The 12,599-nt window shown below is 34.7% G+C and overlaps 1 protein-coding gene across 2 annotated transcripts in view; it reads right to left on the reverse strand.

Annotated features, from left to right (window-relative positions):
* Positions 1–12,599, reverse strand: part of stan (Protocadherin-like wing polarity protein stan) — a 139,521-nt gene that overhangs the window by 104,158 nt on the left and 22,764 nt on the right. For both annotated transcript variants that reach the window (XM_074170156.1, XM_074170155.1), the window contains exons 3-4: positions 8,868–9,354; positions 8,667–8,805 (exon numbers count right to left, since the gene is read on the reverse strand). In XM_074170156.1, the coding sequence (XP_074026257.1) occupies positions 8,667–8,805; positions 8,868–9,354 (626 nt within the window). The remainder of the gene's footprint in view (positions 1–8,666; positions 8,806–8,867; positions 9,355–12,599) is intronic.

Here is a 12,599-nt window from a genome sequence, read left to right on the forward strand (position 1 = left end):
GTATTCAGTCCAACTGTAGAAAGTCCAATAACCAATAATCCTCCTTAAAATAACGTGAGTTGGCGTATGTAGTTGTAACATATGCCTTGTAATCCAAATATCGTGTGTTCAAATCCCATGGACCCTATAATTTTTTTTATTATCAGCGGTAACGTTATACAAAAAAATTTGTATGATACATTTGTTAAAAGTGTTTTTCTTTTGCTCGTGAGTTTGCTCCACTTGCTCAAGCTCGTTTTGCAATAATTCCCACTCACAAAATAAAATGCCACTTTCAACACTTGTAAGTAAAACGTGAATAACTATTTTTCCACAAAAACGGCTTTATTAAGAAAACTTGACAATTTAGGTATAGGGACATGTATATCATCTTGAAGCATTTTTCACCATCTTTCAATTTACCTGGTAATATACAGGGGGTTTCATTTGAAAAAATGAACTTTCGACTACTTTTATGCACAATGGAGATAATAGTAATTTTAGCACGCCCTGTATGATATGGAGTCGATTTCTTGGTGTTATTTGAATATTTCGAGTTTGTCCAAATTATAATCAAAATATCAACTTTTCATGAATTGAGAGTACTGATGTACTTAATTTCAATTAAGGCTATGTTTTGGACCATATTTAGCACAATTTATTTTTTATCTCGAAAACAGATATAGATAGGTATAGGACATTATCAACAAAAAAGTATTAAAATACCAGAGCGATTCCAAAAATGTATTAATATACGGGGTGTTCCATTTAAAAAAATAAAGTTGCTAGGACTTTTTGATGGAAGTGGCAACGCCGCAATACTGAAAATATTTTACATCGATAGAACAGGTAAGGAAATGTGAGAGGTGAAATTTTCAGAAAAATCATGCTTTGTGTTTTCTAGAAACGTCTAACCTACCATCGACCGTGAGTCACGCTGTATATGCAGTAGATTGTCTTCAGTAATATATGTGATAAGGATACTCAAAAAATATGTTGATCTCGAAGTATTATTAACTGTATATTATGCAAATTTCTACTCAATCATGAGGCTAGGAATAACAGTTTGGGGTTCAAGTAATGAACTATGTAGAGTTTTTCTGTGTCAAAAAAGAGTGGTACGAGTACTTTTCAATAAAAATTCTAGATTCCTGTAGGGGAATTTTTTGGTCAAATAAGTTGTTCACTGCACCAGCAGTATATATTTTTGAAACAATGAAATTTCTAACTGCTCACCCAAATATTTTCGAGAAATACCGTAAAACCTACTTTTATGAAACAAGACATAAAAATGATTTTGCATATCTCATTTACACTAAGGGATTGTATGAGCATAGCACCATCTATCAAGCGATGAAATTCTGTAACAGAATCCTCCAAAATATACACAACGTCGAGGTTGTAGGCAGGTTTCTAAGGTCTTTGAAAGAATTCTTTCTCGATCAGGAGCCCTACAGTATTCAGGAATTTCTTCAAAATACGTAAAGATGTAAAATCAAATTTCTTTAGTCAAAAATTTTAGTCAGTGTATCATGTATTTAAAAAAGCATGACGTATTTTAGTTTTTTTAGCATTTACTACTATATATCTATTTTTTAAGCTCCTTGTGTGATTTTTGACAGTTCATATTTCCTGAAGTGTATGTAGATTTAAGATTTTGTATTTTGTTGACGTACTTTTACAGACAACGTATTCTGCCACTGTGTTCATGTAGGACTCCAAATACTCTGTAAAGTAAATAAAGATATATATCTATCGATCCAGTTTTTGAAATTACTATGAATCTTCATCAAGAAACAGCCGAATCAATCAGAAAAAAAAACTTTTATCCAATTACCACTGGTAGATTTTATTTATACGACCGGTTTAGGGTTTGACCCCATTATCAAGTATAAAACCGAGATGTGAAGTTTGAAAACTCAGTTGTATCAGGAGTTTTCAGGTAAGATGTAAGAACAGGTATTTGAAAAACAGCTAGTTGGGCGAACCAGGATGCCAACCTTAAAATTCAACACTGAAAATTCTAAGTATTGTTAAACTTATAAACAGCAAACAATCAGGTACCAATTTCTCTAATAGAAAAGATAATATCAGGTAAAACAGTTTTTTTTTTTGGAGCCGGTTCCCCCTTTGCAGTCCACTGTTTGGACTGTATTTTTATTCCTGACGCATAATGGTGTATCCAAGTTTCATCCATAGTTATTAATCGGCGCCAAAGCTCGGATTTATTGCGCCTAAACTGCGCCAACAGAGCTTTGGAAATATTCATTCGAACAAGTTTTCAGTCTAACATGAGCAAACGCGGCACTCAATGCGCGAACAGCTTTCTGATGCCTAAATGTTGATTTAATATGTGACAAACATTAATTAATACAATTTATTGTGTGATTTTCACTATAAAGGGTTTTAGAAAAACCGCGACACGTGTTTCCACATAAGGTATCACAAGTAGGAGGTTGGCATTCTTGACTACCTCACAAAATATTCATTTTATTCTACTTAAGAATTTCTACAACTCTAGGTATTATTGAATAATTACTTTATTTTACTTGCACAAATATATAGATTTTACAATTTTAACTAATTTAAGGTGATCACCATTCTTGCATATTTTTAATATGTCTATTTAACTGCTAACAAGTATATAGACACTGCACTGTAACTATAGATAAGCGCAGTTGCTTTGTGTTGTTTTGACTAGTCTGATAAAGTTTTATATCTGTATGTACCAGTTGTATAAAATTTTTAATGACAAATAAATTTCCATTCTATTCTACTTTTACAACCATTTTATTCTGTAACATATTGCCTACTCGTATGCCTACTTTCCTGATGGATGAATCTACCTGAAAAGGTCAGGTATGATTTCATTAACTATATGAATGAATTTTTCGAAAGTGCCGTAAATATACACAACTATTTTTATCTGGAAGTGAACAGATTCAATAATGGTGAATTATGCAATTCAGTTTGATGGTTCATAAGATATTGAGAATTTTTATAATTTGTTTCTTTCCAACAGGTTAAATTTCAAACTTTTCTTCTGGAAATGGAGGGGCTTTTATTCATGGTTGAACTCATGTCTCTCTGTGATTAAATGAGTGGCATATGTGGAATTTATTTTTCCATTCTGGAAACTATTTTTGTGTTCCTTTATGCGGGCTTTGAACGTTCTTCCAGTTTGACCAATATAAAACATCGGACATGACCCACACGATAATTTATACACTCCCAATTTTTCTGAAATATTCGTAGTGGGTTGGCCTAAGTAGGTTCAGGTTCTATAACTTTTATCGTCATCTCTATCATCTTATTTGTTTTATTATGTTCAGTTCTTCATTGAAATTAAAAAATGTGCCTTTGACAAGCCAATAAACCAAGGAAGGAAGTTTACCCTATTCGATAAAAGTTATAGAACCTTAACCTACTTAGGCCAACCCACTACAAATATTTCAGATTTTCTGCACAACAAAGGCCTACATCGCTACTTATTCAGTTTTCTAAGATTATTGAATATTGATTATATGATTACTTTGAATCATTCAGATTATTTTCTTCTAGTCAGAATGCTTATCTATAGAAGAAATAAATCTACATTTGGTGCAATTGACCAACTCATTTAACATGAGCTGGAAATCTTGGAAAACAAACAGCAGACTTAAGGATTATTTTTTGATCTGAGCAAAGCCTTTTACACAAATTGCAGTTGTATGGTATACGTTGCTCTGCATTGAATTGGGTTGGATCTTACCTGACTAATCGTAGTCAGCTAGTCTGTGTGAATGGAATTAATTCTGAAAGAAAATGTATATAAAGAGGGGTACCTCAGGGCTCTGTTTTGGGACCCCTTCTATTTTTGGTTTTTATAAATAATCTTCCGAAATTTTGTTCAAAAGCTTCCATTACAATTGAATAAATTGTTCTATTTTTACTTGTATTTTATTTCACTATTATTTCATTTCAGGTTTATTTTGCTTAATATAATTGTTATTTTCAGCTATTCATTTTTAATTATTCTTTTTTTAGTTGTTTCAGGGATTAAAAATCATTTTATATAGGGCTTTTCATGATGAGCGTTAATTAGCCGTTTCTGACAAACTATTTAACGGATCAACCTGAAAATTCCACAGTATGCATAAATCAATATGACCTACACGCCTAAAATATTTTAGACGAAGCGGCGTTGTCGCTTCTACTAGAAAGTAGCGGCTTCTTTGATTTTTCAAATGGAACACCCCGTATATAATATCATATTATGATTCATTATCACTTTGTCAACAAATTCATAAACTATTTCCCTATACCTATCTATTACCGTTTAGAAGATATAAATTAATTTCGATATTTTTTTACTAAACATGAACTTTTATAAATGCTGATAATCTTGAACTCTCTTGCACTAAAACGATCAAATTTGAAATGGAGTGGAGTGATACTATGAAGATCTTCACTCCGAATCATATTTTCATTTGCCTCATACAGGTTCTTCAAAAAATGCAGATACTTTGATCTCATGAAAAAATGAGTGGAACTCAATTTTTTCAAATGGAACACCCTGTATATTTCAACATTTTTGAGCTCTACATCCAATTTTAGATTAACTTTGTTCATATAATACTATTTCTATTTTGAACCGTTTTCGAGATAAACTGTTTCAAACGGAAACTGACGTGGTTTTCTTGAATTCATTACTCATTTTGGATATTCAACATTTTTTTTATACTTAGTAATATTTCTTTTTGATCCAGTTTTTTAACTGTCTCAGATCAGTCAATTCGAAATTGGTATGTACCTACTTTAGAAAAAGTTACAATTTGTATACATTGAGGTATTGGTCTCTAACGTACAACAGTACACATTAATATTTTTCAATAGTGTGCTTTGGAAAAATAAATAAACTAATTATTTAACGCCAGACTTTCGTTGGTGGTTTTGACTGATTGTAATAGCTACCAATTATAATAGAATAATGTCAAGATTAGGTTACAGTAATGAAGATTTCTTGAATTTATTAATAATTTATGGTGAGTGCAATAGAATTGCAAGTAGAACATGCCGAGTATTTCATGAAAGATATCCACAACTTCTGAAGCCGAATAATAATGTGATAAATCGACTACTAAAAAACTGTAGGTTGAATGGAACCTCCCGTCCAAAAATCATTCGTAAGAAGACAAAAGTGGAAGATGATGACAATGGTATAACAATTTTGGGATACTTTCATGCATTTCCAAATGCTTCTCTGCACGAGGCCGAAAGGGAGATAGGTATACCCTACGTGACAATTTGTCGAATTCTTAATAAGCATAAATGGCATCCCTACAAGTTCTACTGTGTCCAACATTTGAAAGAGACTGATTTACCTCGTGGAGTGGAATTCTTTGAATGGTTACTTGTCAAGACTCAAGAGGATGAACATTTCCTTGACAATGTCATATGGACAGATGAGGCCAAGTTCACAAAAAATGGAGTTTTCAATAGACACAACAGTCATTATTGGGCGCCAGAAAATCCCCATGTTGTCCGCCAAAGGGGTTTTCAAGAAAGATGGAAATTCAATGTATTTTGTGCCATAAAGAATGAGTCAATTTTTTATATCGAGTTTTATGATGATAATTTGAATGCATCAAAATATGAAGATTTACTGAGGAATGGAATTCAAATGATTTTAAATAATAGACCAGGAAGAGAACGTGTATGGTACCAAATGGATTGTTCTCCACCCCATAATTCTCATTCAGTCAGCGAAGCTTTAACCGAAATCTTCGAAGACAGATGGATTGGTAATAATGGACCTTTTCGTTGGCCTCCTAGAACACCAGATGGCAATTCATTAAGATTATTTCGTGTGGGGTTTCATTAAAAATATGGTTTACTCTACTTCAATAACAACAATGGAAGATATGAAATCGAGAGTTACAACTGCTTTCAATAGTTTGACTCCAGACTTGATCAGAAGCGCTACACATGACAATCTTTTGAAGAGATTACATATTTGTTTAAGTAGAGGTGGAGATGTGTTTGAACATATTCTGAAATACACTGACGATTAAATTAACTCATTGATTTATGGGTTTATTATTTTCAGTTCGTGTTTCAGCGTTAATAAAACTATTGTTTGAAGAGAAGTTTCATTCGTTGGTTGAGGAGTATTTTAATAATTATCCTTTCATTGTATTATCTGTGACTAATTGAGAAACATCAAACGAAACCTGTTTTACAAAAATGAGTGATGAACAAGGAAACCATGTCAATTTCCGTTTGAAACAGTTTATCTCGAAAACGGTTCAAAATAGAAATAGTATTATCTGAACAAAGTTAATCTAAAATTGGATGTAGAGCTCAATAATGTTGAAATATACAGGGTGTTCCATTTGAAAAAATTGAGTTCCACTCATTTTTTCATGAGATCAAAGTATCTGCATTTTTTGAAGACCCTGTATGAGGCAAATAAAAATATGACTCGGAGTCAAAATCCTCATAGTATTACTCCACTCCATTTCAAATTTGATCGTTTTAGTGCAAGAGAGTTCAAGATTATCAGCATTATAAAAGTTCATGTTTGGTACAAAAAAAATCGAAATTAATTTATATCTTCTAAACGGTAATAGATAGGTATATGGAAATAGTATATGAATTTGTTGACAACGTGATAATGAATCATAATATGATATTATATACGGAGTGTTCCATTTGAAAAATCAAAGAAGCCCCTACTTTATAGTAGAAGCAACAACGCCGCTTCGTCTAAAATATTTTAGGCGTGTAGGTCATATTGACTTATGCATATTGTGGAATTTTCAGGTTGATCCGTTGAATAGTTTGCCAGAAACGGCTAATTAACGCTCATCATGAAAAGCCCTGTATAGTAGACAATGGAAGTCCGAACTAGTGAAATTCATCATGAAACATTGTAAATCACCTTCAAACAAAAGCTTAGGGAGGATATTGAATCCTCAAATATCAATGTCTTTAGAAGGCGACACAAGATTTTTCTATTGCAAAAAGTATACTACTCTCCTTGAATCCTTATTTGATTGTAGCTTATTAACTTTTTTTATGTATGTTTTATATTGATTTTTTATGTTTGTTTGACCTGTTGAATCAGCCAGTATTTTATGATGTTATGTTTTTTTTGTCTAATGTGATTGTGAAGGAAAACTGATTCAATAAATGTTTGATTGATTGCTTTCAAAACCAACAACAACATAGGCATGCACATTGAGAATAACAAAGATAAAAGTTCAGCTTAAGAAAAATCGGAAGTGTATAAATTATCATGTGGGTCATTTCTGATGTTTTATGTAGGTCAAACTGGAAGAACGTTCAAAACCCGCATAAAGGAACACAAATATAGTTTTCAGAACGGAAAAATAAATTCCACATATGCCACTCATTTAATCACAGAGGGACATGAGCTCAACCATGAATAAAAGCCCCTCCATTTCCAGAAGGAAAGTTTGAAAGTTAACCTGTTGGAAAGAAACAAATTAAAAAACTATCAATATCTTATGAACCATCAAACTGAATTGGATAATTCGCCATTATTGAATCTGTTCATTTCCAGGTAAAAATAGTTAAGTATATTTACTGTACTTTCGAAAAATGTATTCATATAGTTAATTAATTTATACCTGACCTCTTCAGGTAGATTCATTCATTAGAAAGTGGGCATATGAGTAGGTAATACGTTAATCACCTACCTGATCACTTTAAAACCATGAGTTTGATGTCATTTAAAAGAGAAGTTACAAATTTGCTCCTGTCTAAGGCTTATTACAGTGTCAGTGAATTCCTTTTAGACGACTTTAGCTGATTGCGGTCCAGACTTTCATCCTGATTTTATTATTTTATTATACATCCAATTTTGACTAATCTTGTTTTTTTTTCTTTATATTTTATACATTTTTATACTTTAAAACTACTGAGATATTTTATCTTTATGTATGTTTATTTTCTTTATACTATTTTAACGTGTTGTACTGACATGTCCTATACGTTGTTAACGTCTCAAAGGATAAATAAATATTATTATTATTATTATAAAATAGTTGTGATTTAGAAGTAACTTTAAGTTTATGCTTGAGGAAGTATAGCGTCACAAGTGTCGCAGTTTTTGTAAAACCCTTCATTGTAAAAATCATACAATAAACTGTATTAATTAGTTTTAATATGGATTTTCATCAAGTATCGGCCAGTTCTATTCAATTATGTGACAAACACGTTCTTTTAACATGTTCATAACCTCTGCTATCTCTCTCACTTGAATTCGTCATATTTGGCGATGTTGTCGTCGGTAGTTGCAATTTTTGGACGTCCCAAACGTTCGTCGTCTCCCAAGCTCCTACGGCCACGTTCAAATCCGACTGCCCAAAATTTAACTGTGGTAAATGATGGTGCAGAGTCCCCATACTCAGAATCCATCTCATCTTTGATATGTGTAGGCATATTGCGTTTCAAAAACAAATATTTAATGACAGCTTGATACTCGATTTTATCCTTTTTCTCAAAAATACATCGACTCACTCAAACGACTGTTACATAACAACCGCGCGTCCAAAATGGCTGAAACTTTGGTGAGTCAACAGATGAACAACGAAACTCACTAGCTTTTATTTACGTGTGCTGCCATCTTCATGTCGGGATCGGAAACTTTTCAGACCACCCCCGTAAAAACAAAATAATACCTGGTGTATCATCTTCAGCTACCACAGACTCATATATTTTAGGCTCGAAAACAGGATCATTGTCATTGACATCTTGGACTGTTATAACAATACTTGCGCTGGCTGACTGTGGTGGTACCCCTTGATCCGTTGCTATAACCTACAAAATAAAATGAAACATAACTTAGTCGTTTTTTACGAGTACTAAACAGATAAATGTACCTGAAACATAAATTTTGGTTGATGTTCCCTATCCAATTCCTTCGTTGTATAAACCCAACCAGAATGCGAATCGACCGATAACGGCAGATCTTCAGTACTTCTGCCAGTGGCGTCTCTTTGAGAAAGAGTGTATTTGATATCGGCATTAGGCCCTTCATCAGCATCGTAGGCCTGCACTTTGACGATGCTATAACCGACAGGAACATTTTCCAGAACGCTTTCTTGAAACAGCGACGTATAAAACCTAGGCGCATTATCGTTAACGTCTTTGACATTGATGAGAAGTTGGGTAGTATTGGACCGGGCAGGACTTCCACCGTCTTGGGCTCTTATGACAAGCCGATAGTTTTGGAATGTTTCGTAGTCCAGTGGCTTGACAAGAGAAACATCCCCTGTCAGGCTATCGATTGAGAATTGGGACTGGGTATTCCCACTTATAATTGCATATCTTATTGCTGCATTCACTCCTTCATCAGCATCGGTGGCTCTAAAAAAATATTCAATGACAATAAATTATTCAAATTATTGTTGTAAATCACGCCCTAAATAAAATAACGCCGGCCGCCACTGGTAGCCATAAACCAATTGTGACGTGGATAAGAGCGCGCTCATTTCGACCGACATTTCGCGGCTCTTCGCAACGTTTCGATGGAATTACGAGGAATGTTCCAACGCCTTCGATTGCCAAATATAAGCGTGTGGTACGCGGAGCGATCTATAAGGCGATAGACATTCGAATAATAGTTGAAGTTTCAGTTGAAGTATTTGTTGTGATGAGTGATTTTTTGCTGGTATATTTTTGGCACCACTGTTTTTGACAGATCACGCGTGAATCGTGTCTTGTGTCATTGTCAAACTTGTTCAGTTTGATCTACAATTTAACCGTGAATCGACTTACGAATGAACAACGCTTGCAAATTATTGAATTTTGTTAACAAAATTCATGCTTGGTGAAAAAAAGTGTATCGTACACTTCCAATTTATGGGCAGTTTCGTTGGACTACTGAGGAAGCTATTCGGAAGCTTGTGACTAAATTTCGAACCCAGTTTACATTATTGGACATTAAACCAGTAACACGCATACGTAGAGTGAGGACCGAAGAAAATATTGCGGCTGTATCCGCCAGTGTTCGTGATGACCGTAAAATGTCGATGCGCCGCCGTTCGCAGCAATTGGGCCTCTGTTACTCTACTACGTGGAAAATTTTGCGAAAGGATTTGTGTGATGATTGACGACTTTTTGTTGCCCAATCTGTTGCCCTGCCTGACATGTGGTTCCAACAAGATGGTGCCACATGCCACACGGCACGCGAAACAATGGCTCAATTAAAAGCAGCCTTCGGTGAACAGTTTATCTCACGTTTGGGGCTCGTCAATTGGCCGTCCAGATCGTGTGATTTAACGCCTTTGAATTATTTCTTGTGGGGCCACGTTAAGGCTCATGTCTACAGGGATAAACCAGCAACGACTGGCGCTCTGGAAGTCAATATTGAAGCATTTATACGTGAAATGCCGTTCGATATGTTAGAGAGAGTGTGCCAAAATTGGACCTTGCGTATGGGTCATCTAAAGCGGAGCCGCGGACCACATTTGCATGAAATTATCTTCAAACATTGAATTATATTGATAGTTCTATCGGTTTCAATAAAGATTTCATCAATTTTTTCTAATTTTTTGTGTTGTTTTGAAAATCAAATCCTATACCTCTTAAAAAATCACCCGTTATATTAAATAAAAAAAAAATAATTACAATGAAATAGAATACAAGGAACAACCAAAAAAATTAAAAAGTTATTAACAAGAGATGAAAATTTAAAAAATTGAAAGATTCCAAGCCGAATTACTTCACGACGTTTCGATTGTTAGTATCCACAATCGTCTTCGGGTGATAACTGGACTTATTCCTCCGAGATCTGACTATTTATAGGTCATTCGAGTGCTTTCACCTTTCCCCTCTTCCCTCTCACCGCTTCATCGGTTTTAGCGGGTGCTGACCGTTTGGCGGGAGTTGGTCGTGTTCCGCTTGATTAGAGGTTTCCACATTTTGCGTATCTCTACACTAGCTTGGCTAAATGCCTTGTTGGACAACATATATGAGACTTCTTTGAATTTTCTCCTAAACCAGTGTTCCTCCTTGTGGATGATTTCAGCTTAAGCCCAGTTGATGTTATGTTGATGAGTCCAAACATGCTCTGCTGTGTGTTTCTTATGCTCGGCAATGGAACTTTCAATGACCTCTTAGTTTCACCGATGTATAATTTTCCGCACTCGCAGGGTATCCGGAAAATGCAATTCTTGGAACCGCAGTCCGCGTTTGGTGGCCTGGTTTTCGCGAGGCTGCTACGGATAGTGTTTCTGGATCTGAAGCAGGTTCTGATGTTAAACTCGGACCCGATTCTTCTTATCCTTTCCGACAATCCTATGATTTAGGAAAGTACAGGTACTGGTTGTGAGGCTCTGCCTGTCGTCTAGCTCAAGTCTGTTCCACCATAACTTTGGAGTAACCATTTCGTTGAAGGTCATTTTTGATGATGTCTAGTTCCTTTTCGAGACCTTCCTTTGTATTACAGAGCCCAAAAGCACGGTCTTTCAGAGTCTTGATGAGTTCTCTCTTAGTCGATTGATAGTGGTTGAATTCCTGGTTCAGATACTGTCCCGTGTGAGTGGGTTTTCGATATACAGAAGTTTCCCATTTAGTGTCGACCCTCTTCACCAAAACGTCTAAGAATGGCAATTCGTTGTGGACTTCCTTCTTCATTGTGAAAGTAATAGAAAGATCTACGTCGTTGATGTGCTTCAGTAAGGTGTCTCAACTAGACTCGGGGCTTCTTGTGGGCTTCTTCAATTGCCAGAGTTTCAAACCACTCCATTTCTCTTAATATCATTGTTTTTTTTTCGGGTAATCTTTTCAATTTCTTACAGATTCTTTCAGGGATTTCAAATCAATTTATATCACATTAGACAATGGAAGTCCCAACTAATGAAATATCTTGTGAATGCTTAAAATACCAGTTTTCAACAACATAACCTTTATTTTCTGATACAATTTTTAATGATTTATTTGAATGAATTCAGCAAATCAATGTTTCATACTGTGGTTAGAAATATTTCAGCCCAAGAATTGATTTGAAGTGAAATTGTTAACCACAAAATCAAGATAATTTTTAGATATCTCTAGTTAATTATTGATAATGTTTCTCCCCGTGGGTTGACCAATAATTGACTACACTGAATAATGATCAAAATTAACTTCATTTCATTTTAAACAACGGGCGATTTTTAAGAGGTATTGGATTTGATTTTCAAAACAACACAAAAAATTTAAAAAAATTGATGAAATCTTTATTGGAATTGATAGAACAATCGGTATAATTTAATGTTTGAAGATTATTTCATGCAAATGTTGTCCGGGACTCCGCTTCAGATGGTCCATGCGCAAGGTCCAATTTTGGCACACTCGACACACATATCGACCGGTATTTCACGTCTTGTTGAAACCACATGTCAGGCATGTCAAATTCTTCCATTTTGGGCAACAAAAAGTCGTCAATCATTCACAGTAACGTTCCGGCTATTGTCGTCTTTGAAGAAGTACGGCCCGATGATGCCACCGATCCATAATCCACACCAAACAGTGACTTTTTCGGGATGCATCGGTAGCTCTTGCAATTCTTGTGGCTGGTCTTTCCTCCAGATGCGACAATTTTGCTTGTTAACGTATCCATTCAACCA

Source organism: Leptinotarsa decemlineata, unplaced genomic scaffold, assembly GCF_025532065.1.
Source record: "Leptinotarsa decemlineata unplaced genomic scaffold, Ldec_3_MD MMD2_P_RNA_scaffold_7, whole genome shotgun sequence".
Classification (NCBI taxonomy): domain Eukaryota; kingdom Metazoa; phylum Arthropoda; class Insecta; order Coleoptera; family Chrysomelidae; genus Leptinotarsa; species Leptinotarsa decemlineata.